Genomic DNA, 21,244 nt, shown 5'->3' with positions numbered 1-21,244 from the left:
GGGAAGCACTCTGGATACTGACAGGAGGGTAGTCGGTAAAGCAATAATTCTTAACTGTTGGAGGTTATTTGGTTTTACCACCAAGGGAGCAAGGGGTTGTAAATGTCACTAGGGGCCTTCGAAGAAGGACCAGGGGGACCGAACCACAATGTACCTGGTGATTGAGCTATTCTCGATGTTCAACAGTGTCAAGTCGGTTCCAGGATGCAATGCAGCTCCTGCGACAGAGTTCACGGTGGGAAGCAGCTGGAGGTATCGGGTTCAAGAATCGTCTCTATGCTGGTTGGCGGGTCTGAAATGCTGGTCGAGGCACCTCAGATGGCTTGTGTGACTGCAGTGTGACAACAATCAGTGGTGCAGCGGGTTGCGGTTTGAGGGCTCGACTGCCTCGAAAATATCCTTAAAAGATGGACGCTGGTTGATGATTGTGTGGCACCTCTCCATGCTTTTTTGCAGGGCTTGTGACATCCTTTCAAGGTGAATGGCTCTGTGCTGAGGAAAGCGTTTGCAGGCAACAACCTTGTCCTTCGGTCAGAGACTCTCTGACACTTCCCACCTTGGAAGCTTGCTGGCAGAACCTAGCAGGGCATGCTTGTGCTGGCTGGGAAACAGTTCTGGAGCTGCTGGATGGGTCTTCTGAGTCTGGTATCTCCCTCTGTTCCCTGGGAGATATTTAGGGGAGGAATCTTGCTTCCCTCTTGGAAATCCTGACCTTCCTTCACTGTAGAAGATGTAAGGCAGACTGTACCTTCAACCATTGTCCAAATGAGTCCTTCTACTTACTCCATCCGAAGTTGTCGGATTATCAGATAAATGAGAGGGTTCAGCCCTCTTTTAAAGCCAAATGGGCCCCAGCGATTGGTGCAGGTTAAGCCTACCTCAATGAGCCAGGCCTGGTTCCCCACTAACAATTTTCTGTTATGCACAAGGTCAGGAATAGAGTGCTTTGCAATGGGAAAGTTGAAGGGGTGACAACATATACTCCTAAATCCCAACCATCTTCCTGTCTTTTTTAGATCAAAGTGTCTCTCTGGTTTAATAAGCCCTTTGTTCTCTTGATCAAAGTGCAGGTCTCCCTTGAAGTTTGTGATGATAGCATACTTCCCGTCTCCCTTAAACCACATACTTCTCCCCTCTGAAAAGGGTCCGCTAAGCAGGGGTTGCCTATGGTAAATAATGGACCCAGACAGGCCATTCACTGTCCTTCATTCAGATGGGTGGGAACTAGCTTCAAGTTGTCATATTGCATATCAAAGAGGTGTTAGCCCCGCCTTCCTGTTGTCTGTTCTGTGACCAAGCCCCTACACAGGTTTGCTATAATTATGTCTTATTAGTATGCACTGCCATCAGCCAAACTAGACAATAGGAATGCAGATGCATGGAACCTTTGATATTTTAATTGGCCTGTTCATGTCCAAAGGAAGTTGCCCTTTCCCCCTTTAGAGATTCATTGATGTACCCATGGCTGTCACATTCCAGCTGAACATGACAGGGTAGGATGGCGCCTCTAGGCTGTTTCCTCCTGGAGTACATGTGACTTTGCGTTTCATGGGGTGAGTAGAGAAAATGTGTGCAGAATGTCCTCTCACATTTTCAGAGGTTGATCTCACATCATTCATTTTTATTACCAAAAAATCATAAAAGCCCAGGCGAGCGCACATTCCCCGTGCAAATGGTCGTACTTCTCATTGCTGGTCAGATAGCTTTGCTGGTTGAGCGCTTGCTGCTGTGATCTATGTGTGATTTGCAGGCAGCAGTTCGAATCCCAGGGAGGCCAACTCAGGCTTTTCTCCTTCTAAGGTCTATAAATGAGTACCAATTTCGGTTAGGATGATAATTGTATGTAAATATGTTCTATGCACAGCACTTAGACAAAAGTACTATATAAATAACATATCATTATGCTAACATGTTGCCTTGTGGCCATATTAAGGCTTTTTATTACTCATATGTCTGTTTACTGTTTAGTACTATACACTCATAGACTTGGTGATTAAAACATAATAATAATTATATGTTTTTACATAGCAATTCATGTTGGATTTCTCCTGCTTCTAAGCACTGTAATGATAGATGTTATGATCACCCTATTTAAAGGTAAACCATATATATTGAAAGGAGGAAGAGTGAGGGTTAAGCTTGCTGGGATACAAGTGTGATCTTGTACCATTTCAGAGGCTAGTACTTAATCAGTGAGCTAGTCACCCCTCAGTAAGCTATGGGTTTGGGTTAGCTTGGTCGCTCTCTTTTGGAAGGCCTGCTTCAAGTGTTCCTTTTACCCAAACCTGCTGACTGACAAGTGGAGGTTCCATGTAATAATGTCCCCGCAAATATGTCTCCTGACAAAAAAGTTGCAGTTTTTGCAGGGACGTTATTACATTGAACATGCGGGGGACACCCCTGCAATCCCCCATTTTTTTGCTTTTTTACAAGGGGATCAGGGGACATCCCCGCAACCCGTCCCCATACATAATGGCACCATATTTAATGTCGCCAATGGCTTTTCCCGGTGACATTATGTATGGGGACATTATTACCCAAGTGGCTGGGTTCCATTCTCAGTGTTGGCACACACGCATTGGACACTTTTGGGCCCTCTATGCCAGCAGACCTGCCGCCATCGGATTGGTCTGACCTGCAGCAGAATCGAATCAGTCACCTCATTAAGCTGAAAATGTCTGTGTGATCCTATGCAATGGGATGAACAGGGCCACATTGGAGCACGGCAGACATAGGGCCTCATTATAAGTGTGCCGGCCGGTAACAACGGTGCCGGTAAGCCTACCAGCACCGTTGTTAACAGACCGGTTTACTACAAGTCTGCGGGCGGGTGCCGTCCTGTCCGCCAGGTCAGACCTGCCGGGTGGAACAGCAACCTCCTGCGGACTTTCATGCAAGCACCGGCACCGTTATTAACGGTGCCGGTGCTTCTTTCATCCCCATTCCCATTGAGTCCTGACATCCTGGATCACTGGGGTTGGAATCCCCTGGTGATTCCGGCACGTCAGGCGCCAGTAAATATCACAAGTCCAGCGGCAACCCGCCGGCAGCACCAGCAGGGTTACCGGCAGACTTGTAATGAGGCCCATAGTCATATCCATCAAACAGCAGCGAGGTTGTGTTTACATAGAACACCGGGTGTTGTCTGCCACAATGTGACCAGGTTAAGGGAATACCACCAACTCGCTGATATGCCAACTCATAGAGGAAAAGCAAAACTGAGAAAGAGCCAATTACCCCTATGTCGGGCATGAACAGTGACATTTGAATGTCTGGCGTGAGTGGTGACATTTCCAGTATGCCACCAATTTGTCGAACTATCGATAACACTTGTTTCAGCAAACCTTTAAAATTACTTTAGGACTTTATTCTGCTTCGGTGCTTCTGCCATCGATTAATGTGGGTGGTGGCTTTGCCTATGTATCAATTTTTTTTGAATTTTTATGTTAGAACCCCTCCTTTTCCTGTTGCCATTCTCTCCTCTTAACATCTAACCCCATTCACCCTATCCCCCCTGTTTGCTGTGGGGGAGTGGGGTGGAACATTGTTGCATTATTAGCCCAGTGGAATATTGACTACATATTCCTTAAAATACATCCTTCTTTAGGAAATACATTTAGGAAACAGAACTTTACATTTTCTTTTTTTTGTAACCGCTTTTACTTTCCTGTATCTTTCTGGATTTAAATAATTCTCATGTATCTGTTGTTTTCTGAGCATGCTTTAAAAATGTGATCTTATCTTTCCTAAGCCGTGTTTTTCCTTTGTCAGGCCATTAAGGACCAGACATGGGTATGCCCAAAACTATTAATGTAATCATTTAATTTATTTTTGGGTCGGGCGGTTGGGGCGGGGGCAATACATCTGCATTAATCCAGATTTCTAATGGTCTACGCCAAGGGTCTGTCTTGGCACCTCTTTTATTCCATCTTTTTGGTTAGACATAGGAACAGAATTTGCCTCCCCCACAGTGCTAGGATGTAGGTTGTTCTGGGTCACCTGTCCCAATGATATCCTGCTGCTGGACCATTCTCAGGTGGACATCCATAGATTTCTCAGGGCATTCGGGTCACACGCCACTAAAAGTGCCCCTATAATCAAGCTCTTGAAATCTAAAATTGACCCTAAATTCTCTTAATAGCGAAGAGGGGCAGTATCTGTAAGATTTGGGCCTGAACATTTATGGTGGGAAGCGTAAAACACAGCTAATCGAGCTGGTGATTGCTAAAACCAAACACATGGCCTGTCAAATTAAATCATTACACCACCATTTTGGAAAATGTTCTCTTAAGCACCACCTTAAATTCTATGAATCAAAAGTGGTTCTAACCAAATGTTATGGCTTGGACGCATCCCACCAGTTAACAAATTATGACTTTGATTATGTGGAAGTTTTTTTTATGGATAAGTGCATTGGGCCGACAGGAATTGGGCCTGAACTCGATAAGCTGCAAAGCGTGTTAGAGTAGGTCACTACTATGTTCAAAGATATACCTACCACCTGCAAATTCCATATTTGAACAGATAAAGCCATTCAACAGAGAGTGTTTTGGTTCAGTCATGTTGGGGCACCTGGTTATGGCAGCCACTAGCCTGGAAGAAGTGGACACTTGGACCTCAGTGAGAAAAACAGGCCGAGAACATGACTGGATCAATACTTCAGAAACAGTAATGTCCTATAATACCTACAGGCATGTACGGGGGATACGCAGGAAACATGGATGTTGTGCCCTTTATTGATGCCAGTATCCCTAGTGGGGCTTTGCCAGAAGCATCTTATGCGTTCGTTTAAATCTATTACCAGCAAAGGAAAATACGTTGATGGACAATGAAGGACCTAAAAGATGTGACCTGTAGGTACTATCTGAAGTCCGGGAGGCCCTAAAAGATCTGGTGTGTTAATGTCAAGACCTGAATTCTCTCAGGATTAACATCTTTCGCCAATCCACTGAGGGACTCAGATTACACCCTTGAGAATCACTCTGGGAAGGTTTACATTTGGAACATTGTTCTGGATCTACGCTGTTTGCCTTGTATTCGTTTTTTTCTGAAAGTTGAATCTGTTTTTTAAATTGTGTGGTTTTTATTTATCGTCTTGCTTGAATTTATGTTTTGATTATGAAACTAGCATGTTTGTAAATTATGTAAAAATTAGAGATTGTGTTGAGGTCTCTTTATTTAGGCCATAAGACACTAAATAAATACATTTTTATAAATACTGTTTTAGTATGGTGATAAATTTACCGAGCATTCAGAAATGAGGTCCGTTCTTTGGATGTTTTAGTCTCTGGAAAATGTGCGCATGTTTCTCCTTTATGTTATAACTTTCTATGATATTCAAACAGGTTGCCTGAAACTTGCCGTATGGTTATTGATTTTGATGTGTTTTACTTTGGGGTATTTTGATACTGATTATGTGCGCATAGGTATTGTACGGTGGATGTGTTGATTGAGAAAACGCACACTAATTGACGAAAGCCGGTAGAGTGTTTTTGGGATATAAATCCTAAAAAAGTCATTACGAATAATTCTGTGGCAACATAAATCCATTTATAAAAGTAACTTTCAAGACACATAATAGTTACATAGCACATTTGAGTTATGCATAAACTTCAAAATTAAATATGTATAAAGCATCAAATAGTGCAGATATATAGCGGTTCATTTTTCAAAGTCCATTTTATTATATAAGGTGCACATTATAAAAAGTGCAATTGTGCTCTAGAAATCGGATGTGATAATGTGTGCAATTAAATAGCAATGCTTGTTTGCATTCACACACTTTGGTGTTCTTCTGAAAAGAAATTGAGGTTCTTTAACAAATTGAGTCATAATTGCTGCAGAAAAAAAAGTATGTATGTTTCAAATTTACTAAGACAAAATTGGCACAAATGCTCAACAGCAGTCCGGAACCAATGAACCACAGCAATATTGAGATTTAAGCAATTAAACCAAATCTTTGTTTATAAAACTCACTCCTTAAACAAAAAGGGCCATTTCAAAGAGTGTTTAAGGCCACCACAAATCAGAATTCTATCCAAAGCGTTAATAAGCAGTTTGTTTAGATCCATTGATTCCCATTGGTCCCCAAAATGCATCAGTACCATATATATTGAGAATGATGATTCCACAGTGACACCTGTTGGCCGCTGAACGGAGAGATTTGGTCTGAGTGAGCTATGCTGAAGGGGAGTATGACACTGTCCAAAATCCATGAAAATTGAGTGTAATCATAGCCATCACTATTGGAATCATGTTATAAAGGAAGAGATCAAAACCTTGAATGTCTATCACATTTGGTCAAGCAAAAGCTGAGAATAACACAAAAAGCAAATGTCAACATACTACTGGATATTAGAAAGCGAGAAATCCCTCTGATTCCAGGAAATTTGTTGAAGTAATTTGCTAAATATATATGAGTCTACAAAGAGCAACACAATAATTACCCGTGGAGGTATGTTGGATTTATATATGTGAAGGATCGGGTAAACCTTGATTGATCTAAATGTGTTGATCTTGGCAAAACTTTATCCCACAACAACTTTAGTATGTAATTTAAGAGCATTTAAAAGAGACTGTAGATGAAAGGACGAATATCTAAAAGTAACAAGGCAGTTTGAAAAGAAGATACAACATCTGTTCATTTAGATCAGAGACTTTGCCAATTATAACAGCACATAAGCAAGCCCTATACATTCTGGGCATCACTAGTCCTACTGAACAGTTTATAAGAGTTAACTAAATTAGTCAATCAGTAGCACATCGCTCTGTGCCATCAATAAAATATCCCTTAATATTTCTGAACTAGTGGAAAAGCCAGTGTACCAGGATAATTGTGTAAAGGAAAATAGAGTGTAAATATATGATGTGGTGTTTTTAACATAATGTATGCTAATAGAAAATGTAAAAGATCTTGCTCCTTTTGTGTGCAGGACGAGTAACCTCAAACAAAATCTCACAGAATCCGTTGAAAGTTCAACATAGTACATATGGCCAATTGTTGTATCTGCTCCTCATTGTCTTGGCTTCCACTTGCAGGTTTTGGACTCAAATATATAACGTAGAGGGATGTCAAAGTAATAGAATTCATGAGCAGCATGATTCAAAAGTAGACATGAGATCATAAAATAAAATGCTTTGAAGTCAAATAAAGTTTAAAACGTACATGAAGAATATTATTGATATAATAATACATACCAAGACATTTTACAATGAATAATTACATAATGCGTAAGTACATTAAAAAGTAATTTATTTTGTTCGAGAAATAGTGCTTAGTCAAATGAATTTCTGTTTGTGTTTTAAATGTATATATTTTCTTATGCAACCTGAAGGATGCTATTAAAGTGTTATCTCTGTCTTTGTGGTTTTCTACAGCTAATTGTATGTTATCATTGTTGAAATAAACATTTTGTTCACCTTTTAAGATTAACTTGAAGGCTGATTGTTGACTACGTAAGGCAGCTGCTCCCTTTAGCGGTGATAACAGGCAAAGCAGCCAGAACAGCATCGGAAAAACATACACCTGGCCTTTTATTATATAGTATGATACCACACTTTTACATAGTCGAAGAACTGTAAATACCACTTTTTGTGACTGTTCTTATTGTATCTACAATGAAAGAAGAGTGGAAGGAGATTCTACCATGGGCTAAGCAATGACCACATATTAGTGCAGAAGTGCATGAAGAGTCTGTCTGATGGTGAATGCAAGTATCAATAGAGTAAGGTGTGATGGCTGGATGGTGTACTTACTGTAATCTGTACTGTGACTTGTCTCAATGGCTGAAGTGACTTGTTCAGTGATTGGTCAGTGCATCAGTGAGAATCTACAATTGGGACTTCAGCAATAGTTTTGGTCATTCGTATCTGAACAGGCATTTCTGAGAGGACTATCCATTGAGGTGTTGGTCTCAAAAAGGCATCAAGAAACAGCTTGGACCTTTCAAATGCTGCAATGGTGTATATTCAAAACCTGGGTCCCAGGGAAGTTTTATTTCTGAGAAAATAGAGGTTCAAGAACCCCCCTCCCCAAATCCCCCAGGTGGGAAAATCCTGACTATGGTGGATGTGGCATTGTGAGGACACATTGCATAGACCATGCAGAGAATCTGCTTCAAGATGGGAAGATGTTATTCCATTCTTCCTAACCATTTGAGTGCCATTAAAACAAGGAGCGGATCCACAGATTGCTTCCCACTCCAAAGGATTTTCCTAGAGAGTAACCAATAATGAGGCCCAGGGTGTATTCCACTTCAATGAACCTTCCAAGAAATTATGTATCTAATTTCGCCTCTTTGAATTGATTGTGTGGGGTTTGGCTTACATATTGTCCAGTATGCATAGGGTTGGAGATGTTTTGAGGTCTAACTCTATGCCATGTGCAGGAGTTGAAGAGAGTAGCATGTGTTTTTCCTCATTCATTAGTGACTTGTCTGTGTTGAGCTGAGGTTATGTCACACTGCAGATACTGTGTGATTGAGGTCAGAACCAATGTTGTGCCTCATCTGGTTATCTGTTGAGGGGAGGCTCAAACTGTTGAGCGCCCCCAGCTCCTTACCTTCCTTGAAGGGTTAGATGTATGTAGACAGCTGTTTGCTCCTTTCTTAATTTTATTACCTGTCTTAGGGTAGGCCAGGAATGGTGGCAGCAATTAGAACGGGGGAATCCTCCTCCAGGGCACCAGTTCACATGTGTGGAGAGTGTGCCTTCAAAACTGCCAGGTCTCCTGCAAAGGCTGACGCTGTACACATGCCAATCCTGCAGTTTGATGGACTTGAAGGGTCTGTTTCACAAGGTCACACATTTGCCTGCACAAAGATTCCCCACCGACCAATGACAGACAGGCTGCAGTCACCTGGGGGTAGAGCGAGGAGGTCCCAAAGGTAATAGCGAAAAGGACATTACACTAGACTAGGGCTCTGCAACCTGCTCCTCTCCACATGTTTTGGACTACGACGCCCATGACCTCTCATCATTGACTATGCAACGCTGGCTAGGGTTGATGGGAGTCGTAGTCCAAAACATCTGGCAGCGGATCCCTTCTCTAGAATATTCTGATAAGATGGAGCTCCCAGAGTGAATGAAATCCTCAAGGACCTAGAACCAATGCCCTAGAGTGATGAGAGGTCTGGCGGTCTCACTCTTATGACAGAATGTCTCTCTGCATAAGATCCGACTCTCACATACTGCGCTCATATACATCACGTGTTATTTCCGCCCGATTCATTGTAGGCACCCCATGCTGTTTCTGTGTTCCCCTATCCATGCCTTGCTTTCTCATTCCATTTTTAACATTTTAGCCTCCCATGTTTTCTCTTGAATAAGATATTTCACTCTCTCTCTTTCTCACTTTTTTTTCTCTCTCTCTCTCTCTCTCTCTCTCTCTCTCTCTCTCTCTCTCTCTCTCTCTCTCTCCCTCCCTCTCTCTCTCTCTCTCTCTCTCTCTATTTCTGTCCTACTCTAACCCATCTCTTTTTCTCTCCCCTTTCCCCATTCTCTCTCCCCATCTCCCTCACCTCTGTCTTTTTCTCTCTATTCCTTCCCTCTCACTCTTTCACACTCATTCATGTCAACATTTCTCCACTCCCTCTCCTTCCTCAGCATCACCGCCCCTATTTCTTTCCCGCTCGCACTGATCTCTGTTTACGTAGAAGGCGTGCATTTTACGCCTTCTGTCTCTCCCCGGCTCCCTCACTATCACACCCCGATTCATGGAAACTTTACCGCGATGCAAAGTGATTTGCACTGGTGCAAAGTGACTTTGCACTGCCAACAAACACCCTGATTCACTGAGCGGTGCAAAGTGTATTTTTGCAGTTCAAAGTGTATTTTTGCAGGACAAAGTGAGTTTGCTCTGGCGCAAAAGTGGTGCAAAGTCACGTTGCACTGCAGCATTACACTTTGCACCGCTCTGTGTTGGCAGTGCAGAGTCACTTTGCACTGCGCTAAATGGTCCATGAATCGGGCCCTTTGCTTTCCATCTCAGACCACATCTACACCTTGCTTGCTTGCCTTTCTCTCGGTTATACCTGCTCGCCTTCTCTCGCGTGCTCAGACGTGCACACACGTGCATCCATCTTTCTGCATTTCCACCGCAGCATTGTCTGTCCTTTCCCAGTTAAACATTCACCAGAAGTGACTCGGACACATCTGCACACGGAAATAACAATCAGACTCCTGCTTGTGATGCCTCGGTGCCCCCGTCGACCTCTCGGGGGATCTAGACCCATTCTGAGGGGATTTATAGTGTTAACAATCCCCCGAATGATAATTATGCTGGTAGTTCTTGCACGTGCAAACATTAAAACCACGATGAACAAAAATTCAATAGGCCATATTGTCGAGCGTTTGCAAATCCTCCATCTCGCAGCGACAATTACACTGACCTGCAGCAGTAGGGGCAGCTAATGAGCTCACAACGATATTATGATTAATATTAATTTCATTTGGGCCTTTTCAATGGGAGATTGTTTTCCTATAGGCCTGCGCGCGCATTGGTATTAATTCTCTCTAAATCTGCCACCCTGGAGGGTATACAAATGGGCACTGAAGCAAGCCTGCGCAGCAGAAGCCCTGGAGGTTGCTAATGTACTATTCGTGTTTGTAATGTGTGTTGCTGTGTCTCTCCTGACCCACAGGGCAACACCCAGCGGAGGTGAGCGGATAGAGTTTCCTGGGGGGGTGAGGAGAGGATACAGGGCAGAAGCAGCAGCACTTCGTGGCGGAAAGGAAGGCTGCAGGGAGAGAAAGAGAGGAAGAGAAGAAGAGAGAAAGAGAGAGGGAGAGAGAGAGAGAAAGAGAGAGAAAGGGAGGGAGGGAGAGAGAAAGAAAGACAAAGGGGGTGGAGGGCAAAGGGAGAGAGAGATAGAGAGAGAGACAGAGAGAGAGAGAGACAAAAGGGGGTGGAGGGCGAAGGGAGAGAGTGAGAGGGAAAGAGAGGAAGAGAGAAAGAGAGAAAGAGGGAGAGAGAGAAAGAGAGGGAGAGAGAAAGAAAGACAAAGGGGGGTGGAGGGCGAAGGGAGAGAGAGAGATAGAGAGAGGGGGAGAGAGAGAGAGAAAGAGAGGGAGAGAGAGAGAGACAAAGGGGGTGGAGGGCGAAGGGAGAGAGTGAGAGGGAAAGAGAGGAAGAGAGAAAGAGAGAGGAAGGGGAGGGGAGAGAGAGAAAGAGAGGGGGAGAGAGAAGAAAAGAGGGGGTGGCGGGGGAAGGGGGAGAGAGAGAGAGGAAGAGAGAAAGAGAGAGGGAGGGAGAGTGGACAGTGAAGAAGAGAGGGAGAGAGAAAAGAAAAGAGGGGGTGGTGGGCGAAAGGAGAGAGAGAGAGAGAGAGAGAGAGAGAGAGAGAGAGAGAGAGAGAGAGAGAGAGAGAGAGAGAGAGAAAGGAAGAGAGGAATCGTGAGAGAGGAGGAAAGGAAGGCTGCAGGTAGAGGAAGAGAGAAATAGCGAAAGAGACGAAGAGAGAAAGGGGTGGAAGGCGAAAGGGAGAGAGCGAGAAACAAAGGAATAAGAGAATAGAGAAAGACGCGGAAGAGAGGAAGAAAGGAAGAGAGGGAGAAAGCAAGAGAGATCGGTGGAGGGCAAAAGGGAGAGAGAGAGAGAAAAGGAGACAGAGGAGAAGAGGAAAATAGATGTGAGAGAGAAAGAAAGGTATAGAGAGAGGCGTGGAGGGCAAGGGAGAGAGAGATGAAGGAAGATAGAGAGTGGGGAAGAGAGGAAGAGAGGAAGAAAGGAAGAGAGAGAGAGGGGTGGAGGCCGAAAGAGAGAGGAATAGAGAGGGACAGAGATGAAGAATTGAAGAGAGAGAGATAGATAATTAAAGGAAGAGAGGGGAAAAGGGCGAGAGAGAGAGAGAACGGGAGACAGAGGAAGAAAGGAAGAGAGAGAGGGGCAGAGAGGTAGAAAGAGCTAGAGAGGAAAAGGGAAGAGAGAGGGAGAGGGCCGGGGAGGGGATAGGAGTGGAGGTGTGGGGGGCAGGGAGGGGAAAGGTAAGAGGAAGAGGGATGAAGGTAGCAAGAGCAGGGGGAATAGGAGGATCTGGGTAGCGGAAAATGGTGCATCAGTTAGAAGTTGACATGGTAATGATAATAACAATAAGGATGATGACTTGCTTTCTTGCATAACATTTAATGTTGGATTCCTCCAGCTTCTAAGCACTGTGATAATAGGTGTTATTATTAGCCCATTTCAATGGAACTTGATGTACCAAATTTGGAAGGATTAAAGGCTAAGCCGTCCCTGCTACGGGATTTCATCTTGTGCGGCACAGCTTGTCCGCATGTTAGAGACGAGCCCTTTACTCATGAGCTATTCACCTGGAATGAATAGTGAGTGACACCAGAGAGTGAGTGCATAAGAGGGCGGGGGCAGGGGGTGGAGAGGTGTCATGAAGGGCATTCTCTGTAGACATCTCTATCCGGGTAGAGTGGTTTACATTCATCTAGCAGATGAGATGGAGAACTGCCTAGTAAAATATTCTGCTATCCAGGCACTAATAATACTATGGTGATGTTTCCTGGCACTTCATGCCAGATTCCTCTTTCACTTTTAGTCACTGTGAGGCCAGGCTTTATTTGTATCGCATAAATCAATGGCACAGGATTCCAAGACATTATTTCAATAAAGATCTGAGACTGCTCTGCCAAGATGTGAGCCTGTTCACTGAGGGCTGGCCAATTGTTCGTGACAAGCCCCTAACGCACTGAGCTATCTTCCTTGATCGTGTAAAGAATATATATATATATATATATATATATATATATATATATATATATATATATATATATATATATATATATATATATATATATATACATATATATATATGAAAGTCTTCAGTGATGTTCTTGAGGTCCATGGAAGGACTGGGGCCGGTGTGGGCACACATTGCTGTGAATCTCAAAGTGCAAGGTCGCGTTAAGTCGAGAAGGGCATTCTTGTTTCTGTTGGCCAGCATGAAATGGAAGGTTTTCTAGGCTGTCGCGCCTAGAAACACGTGTGTACAGGCACGTTATAAATGCCATACCATATCCTGGCAGGTCCCTACTCTTCTTTATAGTTAGTGACCCCCCTGTTTCTATTTTTAGCGTTGCATATACGTGAATACAGACAGAAATACAGTGCTTTCCTCTCTGCATTTATTTATAAAACACAGTAGCAAAGTGTAACAAGCAATGGCACAGCCAACAATGTCGGATTGTTAGAAGCCATGAGTTGAGGGTTTGCCAGGCATTGCCATCATTCACTACCTGACCAAGAGATGGCACCCACTGGAAAAGTGGCGTCTAATAGTGATGCCTGACAAATGCCTCTTTAATACCTACAAACAGGGCGAAATGGTTGGCTATTTCAAAGTTTTTGTTTGATTTTTTTTTTTTTACAGGAAGTGCAAGGAACATATTAATCAAGTGACTGATGACGCACATGGTTAAGATGTTTCTATTATGCCAGTAGCAGAATTACAACTGAGATTAGGCCATGAACTCTCTGAAGGTTGCTTAGAAATACTGTTGGCATGCCAAAGTTTGATGTTACTGCTTGAAAGAGCTAGCTTAGCGTGGCCCAAGAGGATGCGTTTTGGTAGGGAGGGCCAGGTGGTGGTTATGGATAGCCATAGGGATTAGTATTGTCATGGGCAGTTAATGGATGGGTAGATAAACAAGCACCCACAAGTAAAACACTGGTTGCATATTTTGGCTCTACCCTGAACCCAGGGCGGACTCACCGATGTTTCCCCTCATGGACTCCATCTTTGAAAGTTTTTGCCACTGATATAGTCCAGAGTCACACACCGCCCCGCAGCAGACCTGAGAAGGCACCACTCGCATGGGAAACATCTCCTTAAAGTGCTCAGTTTAGCCATGGTTACTATACAGTAATCCTTTGTGCTATGCCTGTGGTCTATCCAACCCCCATGTGCTGGGCACAACACTCTGCCCTTTTAAAGCAGATCCTTGCCCTGTTCAGTTCAGTTTTGTTAAATCTGGTGTCGCTGGCCTCTGAAGACCCCCAACGTCCCCTTCAGGGGCAACAAGTAAGCTCATGGCCATCAACAGGTCGGGCCTGATTGTTCACTTACTGATTAGGTCAGATTGAGCTCCTGGCCCTCTCCTTAAGAGACCTACATTTCCGTAATGTGTGATCATTTGTATATATTTATTTGTGGCACAGGGTGTTTTATTATACATACTTGAGATGCTATTAATTGGGCATGGAGGTCGTTGGCTCAATGAAGGGGTAGGAAGAGGTAACAAGGGGTAACACAAGGGGCAGGAATTTAAAAGGAAGTGTTTTTTCATGGCGATACAACCAACATGACGGCAGTGTTTGGTGGCTTGAGAGGAGCATTGGTAGAGGAGGAAAAGTTGAGAACCTTATCAAGTAGGGACGAGGAGCACATGGGAAGGCCGCAGCTGACGTTCACACAGTAATCAAGGCCAATGGGAAGCAAGAGCACCATGACGGCTTGGATGGAGCTAAGAACACCTGATCAAGGACTAATTCCAATGGACGCGCATACCGAAGCACAGACCACACAGTACCGCGCTACTTTTAAAAGATGCCAGCCTTAAGGCCGGCTACCCATACTCTCTATGGCGCTCTCCTGCTCTCTAGCTAGGTCTGCGCTTTAAAGAATAAAATAAAAATAGAAAGGGGACACATGATTCTGATGTTCACCAGCATGTTAATCCTGGTCTGCTCTGTGGTAGAAGAGATGGCGTGGTATAGGTTACAGACACTAACAAAAGGTCCCCCAAGCTTGAGCGCCAAACGGGATAAGGATGGATAAAGGGAATAAAGGGGGAAGGAACGTTGGAACAACAAGATAGATTACTTTGGTTTTGTAAGAATTAGGCGTTATGCAGACCCAATGATATCCCGAGGTCTGCCGGGAGGATAGCTCAGGGGCAACGCGTTTGTCTTGGAAGCAAGGCAACACAGCAATACAGGTTTGAATCCCGGGCTCGCTCTTAGAAACCTTTTTGTATGTTATAAAAAATCTATTACAATAATAGTATTTACCGAACTCCCATCCAAAGCATATCCAAGCCAACAGTATTACAAGCATCAGCCCATGGATAGGATTTAGTTATTGTATCCAATGAGCTTTCTCCTTTTACATCAAACACATCTCATGAACACAGATGGGAGCAAGAGGGGTCAGTAAGGTAAACGTGGCAGTCATTCTGCTGGTAGGCCCTAATCCATCAAGAATCCGCCGGCTCCTTGTTCCGCCCAATTACGCAAACTATCCCTGGCCCCGCGTTTACCTGTGCGAAAATAGCCTGATCAGTAATTCCACCTGCTTTTCAGTTTTTTAAACTTAGCATGCCTTTGATGGAGCTCTGGGGGGACTCAGTCGCTGCTGCACTTGCAATTGAATGCCCCCCAGATCCCAATGACTCTCCCATTCCTGAATTATAGGCCAAATGTAAAGCGCATTGCAGGAAATACATTGCGCTACCCCGTCGGCCGCGCCATCACAATGGCGGCAGAAAAATTGCAGCCATTATGGGAGCTTTATACCATCCAGTTTATCACCCTAACAATGCACTATGATGCCTCTAATTAGGACTGCATCAACTAGTCAGGGGCTGCTACTGAGCAGTCTTCCAGGCTCCACAGAGACCTCCCAGGCCCTGATTTAGCGCTGACATTACCTGGAAGCCAAGCCTGATCCGTCAGTTGGAAGGTTCTATAGCAGCCACTTGCATAGACAGGAGCGAATGCATGGCCTGCAGCGGGAGAGGCGCGCAAAGGAGAAGCAGGGCTTGTGCTAGGCCGGCAGCTGCGTGACCATTGCAAGCAAAGCTTGCAGCACACTTGGAGATAAGCACATGCACAAAATGGTTTCTATTCACCTGGACTGGTTAAAGACACCTTAACATAAAGTTCTATTCCCATGAAGACTGAAATAGCAAGACCCAAAACAGAATCGGTTGGATTGACCAAGAGTACTCCTTAAATTCAAAACAGGATACGACTGACGGGCAAGGTGAGTATTAGGACCTTGGTTTTATAGTTTCTTGGCTCTCAGGCAGGGGCCTGATAACATTTTATGAATATCATTTAGCAAGGAATGCAAGATAAGTGTTTATAAGAAAAGCATGGCGTGTACCATTAAGACATTCTGTAGTTGTTGTGCCTTAGCAGCCTGCTCATTGATGCAGCAATAGGTTGTGAAAACACTTCAATCCATACACAGAGCTCCAAACCACTACTGTGTGCGTTCACTGCAGGGACTCAGGGTTGCCTACATCTTTCCCTCTCTGTCCCCCCTCGTCTAATCCAGGTTGGCCTTGCCTGCCTATGGAGAAAGTGCAGAAAACGCATTCACCAAGGACCCCTCACCCAAGCCTAAGTGACTGTGGCGTCTACTGTGAAACTCAAGATGGAGCCGGGCTACGTGAGGGTTGGAAGTGACCAACCCTTACTTATCCTCCAGGACCGAGCACGTCTGTTCCCATCTCACTCTGTAAAACCCAGTGTGAGGGATGGACCTGCCGTTGAAGTGTCAGTATCACTAGTAGCATTGGGATGCTAAGACCACCTAGATGAAACCAGATGCAATGATTGGATATTCCCAGTGTGAGGGATTTTCCTGCCATTGAAGTTGCAGTATCGCTAGTAGCATTGGGATGCTAAGACCACCTAGATGAAACCAGATGCAATGATTGGATATTCCCAGTGTGAGGGATTTTCCTGCCATTGAAGTTGCAGTATCACTAGTACCATTGGAATGCTAAGGCCCCCTAGATGAAACCAGATGCAATGATTGGATATTCCCAGTGTGAGGGATTTTCCTGCCATTGAAGTTGCAGTATCGCTAGTACCATTGGGATGCTAAGGCCCCCTAGATGAAACCAGATGCAATGATTGGATATTCCCAGTGTGAGAGATTGTCTTGCCGTTGAAGTTGCAGTATTGCTAGTACCATTGGGATGCTAAGGCCACCTAGATGAAACCAGATGCAATGATTGGATATTCCCAGTGTGAGAGATTGTCTTGCCGTTGAAGTTGCAGTATCGCTAGTGCCATTGGGTTGCTAAGACCACCAAGATGAAACCAGATGCAATGATTGGCTATTCCCAGTGTGAGGGATGGTCCTGCCGTTGAAGTTGCAGTATCGCTAGTACCATTGGGATGCTAAGGCCACCTAGATGAAACCAGATACAATGATTGGATATTCCCAGTGTGAGGGATTTTCCTGCCATTGAAGTTGCAGTATCACTAGTACCATTGGGATGCTAAGGCCCCCTAGATGAAACCAGATGCAACGATAGGATATTCCCAGTGTGAGGGATTTTCCTGCCATTGAAGTTGAAGTATCGCTAGTACCATTGGGATGCTAAGGCCCCCTAGATGAAACCAGATGCAATGATTGGATATTCCCAGTGTGAGAGATTGTCCTGCCGTTGAAGTTGCAGTATCGCTAGTACCATTGGGATGCTAAGACCACCTAGATGAAACCAGATGCAATGATTGGCTATTCCCAGTGTGAGGGATGGTCCTGCCGTTGAAGTTGCAGTATCGCTAGTACCATTGGGATGCTAAGGCCACCTAGATGAAACCAGATACAATGATTGGATATTCCCAGTGTGAGGGATTTTCCTGCCATTGAAGTTGAAGTATCACTAGTACCATTGGGATGCTAAGGCCCCCTAGATGAAACCAGATGCAATGATTGGATATTCCCAGTGTGAGAGATTGTCTTGCCGTTGAAGTTGCAGTATCGCTAGTACCATTGGGATGCTAAGGCCACCTAGATGAAACCAGATGCAATGATTGGATATTCCCAGTGTGAGAGATTGTCTTGCCGTTGAAGTTGCAGTATCGCTAGTACCATTGGGATGCTAAGACCACCTAGATGAAACCAGATGCAATGATTGGCTATTCCCAGTGTGAGGGATGGTCCTGCCGTTGAAGTTGCAGTATCGCTAGTACCATTGGGATGCTAAGGCCACCTAGATGAAACCAGATACAATGATTGGATATTCCCAGTGTGAGGGATTTTCCTGCCATTGAAGTTGCAGTATCACTAGTACCATTGGGATGCTAAGGCCCCCTAGATGAAACCAGATGCAACGATAGGATATTCCCAGTGTGAGGGATTTTCCTGCCATTGAAGTTGAAGTATCGCTAGTACCATTGGGATGCTAAGGCCCCCTAGATGAAACCAGATGCAATGATTGGATATTCCCAGTGTGAGAGATTGTCCTGCCGTTGAAGTTGCAGTATCGCTAGTACCATTGGGATGCTAAGACCACCTAGATGAAACCAGATGCAATGATTGGCTATTCCCAGTGTGAGGGATGGTCCTGCCGTTGAAGTTGCAGTATCACTAGTAGCATTGGGATGCTAAGGCCACCTAGATGAAACCAGATACAATGATTGGATATTCCCAGTGTGAGGGATTTTCCTGCCATTGAAGTTGAAGTATCACTAGCACCATTGGGATGCTAAGGCCACCTAGATGAAACCAGATGCAATGATTGGATATTCCCAGTGTGAGAGATTGTCCTGCCGTTGAAGTTGCAGTATCGCTAGTACCATTGGGATGCTAAGGCCCCCTAGATGAAACCAGATGCAATGATTGGCTATTCCCAGTGTGAGGGATGGTCCTGCCATTGAAGTTGAAGTATCGCTAGTACCATTGGGATGCTAAGGCCACCTAGATGAAACCAGATACAATGATTGGATATTCCCAGTGTGAGGGATTTTCCTGCCATTGAAGTTGCAGTATCGCTAGTACCATTGGGATGCTAAGGCCCCCTAGATGAAACCAGATGCAATGATTGGATATTCCCAGTGTGAGGGATGGTCCTGCCGTTGAAGTTGCAGTATCACTAGTACTATTCTTGCGCTTCAGTGGTCACTGTCCTCCATGTAAACTTCAGCAATAGGATTTTAATAGCAGATCTGTACAATTCAATAACGCGTGCCTTGGCTTGGAGTTTAGAGCAACGCTTTCATTATAACGTAAATAGCCTGAAGAGGAAAGCAGGCCCTGGTATTAATGATGAGAGAAGCTAGCACGCCCCTTTCACCTGCCCCAAAAAAGTTCTCCGGGATTCAAAAAAAGAGGATTATAGATGCACACATTCAGATAAATCCCAGTGTCGAATCGCACACATCAGAGGGGACCTGGGCCCATTGCAAATCTCATGCACTAGTCTCAAAAGGGGCGCATTCGGCTGCACTCATTTGGAAGAGGAAACCTGTGTGTGCGTGCAGCCTTCTGCACGTGTTCTTGCACGCACACGTAAATCAAGACGCTAATTATGAGAGCTGAGCGATCTGGATGCCTGACTCTGCCTGACTCTGCCTGACTCTGCCCACTATTGCCTGTCTATGGCATTAGTGATGTCCCTTTCCTCGCACTCAGGCATGTGGGTGTGATGCGCGATATACGAAATTAAATAATAATAATAATTAATGTGCACAAATTAACTAATAGGATGTATATGGTGCTTTGACTATGCAATAGGCTGTCTTGATTTTTGACGAAGTTGCAAGTTATTTTTGAACGACTGTAGATGATACTTATTGGTTAGTTATTTAAATTGTTGTATTGATTGATGCATTCGAAAAAAAGATTTTGAATTGAATAATATGCTTTGGAAGGTATTTGGGGCGGGGGCAATAAGGTTTGAAAAGATGACTTGAAATTGTGCACTAGTATAGGGGCATCCCGTTTCCAATGGGAAATGAATCACCAGCTGCAAATGACTGTGCAAAACAGCTGCAAAATGCATACAATGTTGGATTAATTATACGTTTCTTGCATGCTCTGCCTTGCATTAAAATTGTGTATTTCACATGATGCCTTTTGTCTTCCGCAGGCTGTGCCTTCCTGACGTACTGCGAACGAGAATCCGCGCTTAAGGCCCAGAGTGCACTGCACGAACAGAAGACGCTGCCAGGGGTGAGTCCCTTTTCGCTCCCTTTATTCATCTCAATGTGTGCCCAGGCCTAACTCAATGCACGCGTACCACATTTGAGACACATAGGGCCTCATTACGACCCTGGCGCTAATGGGTTAACGGCGCCGTAAAAGACTGCAGCGCCGTTAACCCATTAGCGCCTGATTATGAGGTCCCTTTGCGGGACAGGACCTTAACGGCTGGTCTACACCAGCCGTTGAAGTAGGGACCCGCAAAGGGACCTGGGTGCTAAGTACGGTACCTTACTTAGCGCCTTCCCCATTCCCATTGAGCCCTGTGGGGCAGAAATGGGAATGGGGAAGGGCCATGGAGAAAGGGGGAGTTACCGCCCCGCCAACCTTGTAATGGGGTGGTAATTCCCCCTTTCTCCATGGCGGAGTCGGTAAGTTACCGGCATGGACCATGGTGCTAATGGCACCATGGTCCTCCGCCTGGGTCGTAATGAGGCCCATAGACACACACGCACACACACACCCATAAACCGGTGTGTTCTCTTCAGCAGATTCGCCTGGACTTACTGGAAAGTCCCTCAGTGTGTTCTGCCACACAGCAAAGCCACAATTCATGTTGCGTTTAGATTGTGTTGCACCGGTGCATGATAGCGGGCACACTGTGTGCATTTCAGTGCATGTCATCATAGCTAGCCTCAGCTTGATCCCAGCCGGCTGATCGCAGCAGACATGTTCTGTTGTGGCATCGCAGGGTCTGCGCTGAAGTGAGTACTTGGCCGGGGTTTACTTTACTGCTAGTCTGGCCTCTTTCTCCTGCTTGCTGGGATCTGAAGCAGCACTGCAGTGATGACATGTACTGCGGTGAGGTGCATTGTGGGAAATTCTGTCATGAGTGTTTTCATCAATAAGCGGTACTCCGGGGGTCTGTGAGTATCGGACGTGATTCTAACTTTCTATATCTCTTCAATGTTCGTGTTCCTCGTCCCTTTATTCATATGTTTCCATAAGTTGTTCACTCTTTTCAAAGTGCTCGCATGTGGTTGTCTCTCCGCCTCTGTCTCTGGGCCCGATTTACAAAGCATTTTTCAAGGCGATTTTGAAAAGCACCTTGGTGAGTCAGGCTCTGGGGTTCTCTTACTCTCTCTCTGCTCCTAAGGTTTGTGCTCTTCTTCTCACTATCACCTCACTCTCCTCAGCCATTTCCACTGGCTTTTATTTTCCTCTGGGAGGGCTGTGGCCCCTGCTTTCCTACACTGTCCTGCTACAACTGTTCGTCTTTCAATTTCTCTCTTTCCTAAACTTTATCAAATGCGTTTTTTTTAAAGTGTTCATGTTTCTGCTAGGATTTCTTAAAT

General features: G+C 44.7%; 1 protein-coding gene across 18 annotated transcripts in view; it reads left to right on the top strand.

The window, feature by feature from the left end:
* Positions 1–21,244, top strand: part of CELF4 (CUGBP Elav-like family member 4) — a 1,533,185-nt gene that overhangs the window by 199,077 nt on the left and 1,312,864 nt on the right. For all 18 annotated transcript variants that reach the window (XR_011280606.1, XR_011280603.1, XR_011280605.1 and 15 more), the window contains exon 2: positions 19,837–19,919. Coding sequence is in view for 13 of the 18 variants with exons in the window: in XM_069626873.1 (XP_069482974.1) it covers positions 19,837–19,919 (83 nt within the window). In the remaining 5 variants the exon portion in view is untranslated. The remainder of the gene's footprint in view (positions 1–19,836; positions 19,920–21,244) is intronic.

This window comes from Ambystoma mexicanum, chromosome 6p (genome assembly GCF_040938575.1).
Source record: "Ambystoma mexicanum isolate Mex_15411 chromosome 6p, UKY_AmexF1_1, whole genome shotgun sequence".
In the NCBI taxonomy this organism is placed as follows: Eukaryota; Metazoa; Chordata; class Amphibia; order Caudata; family Ambystomatidae; genus Ambystoma; species Ambystoma mexicanum.
Note: the sequence above shows the minus strand (reverse complement) of the source record. Positions and strands in the feature narration are given on the sequence as shown.